The sequence below is a fragment of the Nannospalax galili genome, unplaced genomic scaffold (assembly GCF_000622305.1).
Source record: "Nannospalax galili isolate Female #2095 unplaced genomic scaffold, S.galili_v1.0 scaffold387, whole genome shotgun sequence".
Lineage (NCBI taxonomy): Eukaryota > Metazoa > Chordata > Mammalia > Rodentia > Spalacidae > Nannospalax > Nannospalax galili.
The window spans coordinates 1,181,587-1,186,148 of NW_008355795.1; the positions used below are offsets into that span (position 1 = coordinate 1,181,587).

A 4,562-nucleotide genomic window follows, 5' to 3' on the forward strand; every position below is an offset into this window, starting at 1 on the left:
TCCCAGGTCCCACTGACAATCACCTGCCCCAAGACAAAAGAATTCAGGCCCTTCTCACATTGCCGTTTGAGGTTAAGACACACAGCACCCCTTCCTCTTCCTCAATTCCCCAAGTGACAATTGCCTTTTTGGACTCTAATAAGAACTTTGGGGTCCTGATACATCATCCTGGAAAAAAAGGCATCACCCACATCATCCCTAATCCTGGCTCTGTCCAGTTGGGTGAACTTCTTGCTATACTTAAAGCTTTAGCAGAGTGCCAGAACGAACCCCTAAATCTCTTTTCTGATAGTGCCTATGCTGTTCAGGTCACTAAGGTCATCGCCTTTTCTCATGTTAAAAACTCCTCCACCCCACTCCACCTCACTATGGTCAAGCTACAGGAATGCCTAGAAAATAGAAGTCACCCATGGTACATCACACATATCTGCTCACATTCAGCCCTTCCCGGAATCCTAGTGCAGGGAAATGCTGCCACAGATGCCATGATCATGACAGTTCAGTCTGACCTGTTAGAACAAGCGAGAGCTTTACATCAACAATTCCACCTGTCCCCTCAGAGTATTCATAAATTCCTCCCAGAAATCCCCATGTCCCAATGCAAGCACCTTGTCCACTCAAGTGCTACCTGTGCCCCACTCATGCCTCTCGGTCCCCTTAACAGGGGAGGAGTGAACCCCCATGGTTTAATACCCAATGCCATTTGGCAGATGGACGTGACTCACTACCCCCTTTTGGGAAATTGAGATTCTTTCATGTTATAGTTGACACATGCTTCTCCCTGACTTACATTTTAGCTGTCTCAGGGGAAAAGATTATACGTGCCATTAAAGTTATAAAGTCCACCATGTTAATCATGGGCATACCCTGGGTGCTTAAGACTGATAATGGGTCTTCTTATTCTTCTCAAGAATTCAATAAATTTGTTTCCTCCTGGGGAATCAAACTTACCTTTGGTATTCCCTATAACCCACAAAGACAAGCCATTGTCAAAAGGACCAAGAGGACACTTAAGTCCCTCCTGGCTAAAAGCCCCTCAGGTGAGGCCAAACGTGACCCTCACCTGGCTCTTACTGAGGCTTTGTTCCACCTTAATTTCCTCATGTTTGATGACTGGGGTCTCAGTCCAGCATACAAACACTGGTCCTTCTTGCCTCGGGCTATGCCTCTGCCACTAATCAGTTGGAGTGATCCTATTTCATCCCTATGGCAGAAACCAACCCCCGTCCTGACACGAGGACGAGGATACGCTTACATTTTTCCACAGGATGCTATGGCTTCCATCTGGATTCCATCAAGAGACATCCGGCCAGCTGCAGAAACCCATCTGGAGACCAGGCCCGACTGCAAGTTTGATAAGCCATGACATCCTTTTCTGGCTTTGTTATCCTTGGCACCCTTTTGTCCTTTGGCTGTGCTTCTCCCCAGGCTTCAGATCTCTGGGCACTGGTCCCCTTACCACCTCTGATCTTCCCTGTAGATGAACAGTCACTGCTTTCCCAGTTCTCTTTACTACTAATAAATCCCTCGGTCTCCCCACTATAGAATTGATTCATGCGTCCATTCCCATAAATGGCACATGGTCCCTTGCAGGATTGCTTTGCTTCAGCCCAGGCCCTAACCCCTCCTCCCCTAATGCCTCTCGCTGTCACTCCTTCTTTAGCATCACAACAGGCAGCTTTCATGGAAACTGGAGCCAGGGCTCCTTATGGGGCCTCAAAATCTGGTCTACCTTAGTAAAAGACACTTCTGAGACTACAGTCCCCTGGGGCCACAACCCATCCCCCCAAGGGTCAGGCATCCTCCATGGACCTGTCACCCTCCCACCCATAAACTTCCCACCACATTGTGCTTTCCTATTCCACAGGAACACTGCCTCCTGCTCACTCCTGGAGGTACGCTCCTCTTTATGGATTATAATGGATGCCCACAGACTTCCTCCCTGGCAGCCTGGAGACACCTTGTCTCTACAAAACTTTTCTCCTATGCCTACCCTGACCACAGGTGTAAAGACACTGTCAGGGGGGCCTGGGAGCTCTGTGGGCTGGCGGCTTGCCTGGATTTGCATCTTCTCTTTTTTTGTATTAGGTGGAGCCATGTTTAATGGTACGTATACAGGTGATAACTCAGAGATGGGTTCCTCAGGTGTCACAGACCCAACTTGGACACCTAATGAAGTCTCTGTTAACATCTCCCATTCGATCTCCTCGCCTGTTTGTGCTCGACCACCATTTTCTCTGCTCCTTGCTAATTTCTCGGACGACCCGGGGGACACCCTTAACTACTCCCTCGTTAACTGCACTCTCTCAGCATGCTGGATTTTCCTTGCCTTTCTGTTCTCTTTGTGTGCGAACCCACAGCAATCTGGGTTCCCGTTCCTAATGCCACTCACTATCACGTTATTACCCTCACGGAACAGACGGCTCTCCAACCCTTCCCCCAGGTCAAGAAAGATTTTGATATTACAACAGCGACTATCACCACCATTATCCTTTCCTTGGGGGCTGCCACCACTGCTGCTGTTGCTATCACTCAATCTTCCACTACTGTGGAAACACTCAATGAAGTTGTATCCCAAACCTCCGTGGCCTTACGCACTCAATCTCTTATTAATCAACACCTTTTCCAGGCCGTTTCTGTCATCCAACAACAGGTAGACCTCCTCGGGGGGTAGATGGCGATCATCAAACAAATGATGCTAATGGCCTGTGACCCACAGTTCAAAGCCCTGTGTCTCACACCTTACAAAGCAGATAACCTCACTAGGGCCAGGATGAAACTCTCACAGTGCATCCATGGCCACTGGAGCCAAAAGTTTCTCAACTACTCCACCTTGCTCGCTGACCAGATCTTCTCCCTAAATTATACACGGGCTCAGATATCAGATATAACTCTGGGTTCCTCGACAAACTTTGATCGAACTTAAAAGCTTTGTTTGACCCTTCATGGATCGTTACTTATTTATTCTTGGGTGTCATAGTCTTAGTTCTTTTCTTGCTCATTAAATGCTTTGTTCTACACTTCCACAGACAATACCAAGTAAATTACTCGGTGTATCAGGTTCTCAAGTCGCTCAAGGATCCAGACTTTGAGCCCTCCCCACCACCACCCAAGGTCCGGCAGCTGTGGCTTGCTGATATCAGAGAAGTGGCTGTGTAATTTCTTGCCCTCCTCCTCCCTCACATGGTCATTCTGGAAGTCACACACTTCGAGGGCTGGTAGTCAATGACAGGTAAGATCCTGATGGTCAGGATGACCTAAGACAGGCACAGTCCATCAAGCGGGGTGCCCTCTGAGGTGGGGTCAACTATGCAGAGGCAAAGAACCTCGGCTTCCACTGACCTTTGTATAATAAAAAGGGATGGATATGTAGGAGGTGAAGTGTCAGATCTAAGCACAGGCCGCACTACAGAGCACAACTTCCACCTTGAGAGCATAGCCTGCGCTTCCGCAAAAGAGCCAACCTATAATCTGCCCTGGACCTAGAGACTGATGATGCTAGCGGCCTGGATGAGGGGATCTATCAGGGAGCGACACACCAGCTTACGACACACTGGGGGCAGAGGGAAGCGATATATAAGGCCTGCCCTTCCCAGCAATAAACGAGTCTGCAGCACCTCGCCTAGTGCCTGCTTCCACCCGACTCCTGGTGTCTGTGTGTTGACTCCATGCTGCTCACCCCCACCTTGCCAGAACCCTCGTTCCCTGAAGTCCCTCGTGGACTGGACCCATGAGAGAACCAACAACAGTTAGGTTTATTGCCTCTCAATCTCTAAACAAACTAGTATTTTCTCTTCTGTTACTGACTTGAGGCCCTGCAGGAAGCAGACTGAAGAAGAAGTGGAGAGGTGAAGCCACCTTGAAAGCAAATAATTTCTCAGGTCCTTATGGCTTAATTACTTTATTGAACCACACATGGAAAGTGCATACATTTTAGTTACACAGTGTGATAATTTTTGATGTATTTATGTTGCATATAAATTATGACTCCCCTTTCTTTACATTGCAGATTAAGGTGGTTGTGCCTCACAGGATTTACAGAATACCATGTAAGGTGAGCTCAGCTCAGAAGTAAGGATTTCTCAAACCTTTCTTCTTCGGACTTTCCCAGAGGGATAAGCAATGATTTAACTTTTATGCTATTGATTTTTGTTGAATTGTTATATTAATCAGAATCATAGGATTCATATTTCACGTCCGTACCTATTCCTTTAGAATTTTTCTGTAAGATTCTCCTGCTGGGGCAACTCAGTGTCCCCATTCTTACACTTATGAAAAGATGTATTTGCATCCTGGTTTTTAATCTTTCCAGTACTAGGGCTTGATCCTTGAGCCTGGCATATGCCAGACAAGTGGTCCACTACTGAGTCATATCTCCAGTCCCCCTCTCATTTTACTTAAAATATTTTTGAGCTGGGGGTGGTGGCACAAGACTTTAACCCCAACACTCAGAAGGCAGAGGCAGGCAGATCTCTGTGGGACTGAGGTCAGCTGGGGCTACATGGAGAACCCTCTCTGTCTCTCTCTGTCTCTCTCTCTCTCTGTCTCTGTCTCTCTGTCTC

General features: G+C 47.6%; 1 protein-coding gene across 1 annotated transcript in view; it reads left to right on the forward strand.

Annotated features, from left to right (window-relative positions):
* Lrriq3 (leucine rich repeats and IQ motif containing 3) overlaps positions 1–1,366 on the forward strand; it is a 165,894-nt gene extending 164,528 nt beyond the window's left edge. Inside the window, exon 11 of the mRNA XM_008853646.2 lies at positions 1,214–1,366. Coding sequence (XP_008851868.1) covers positions 1,214–1,366 — 153 coding nt within the window. The remainder of the gene's footprint in view (positions 1–1,213) is intronic.
* Positions 1,367–4,562: the final 3,196 nt, after the last annotated feature.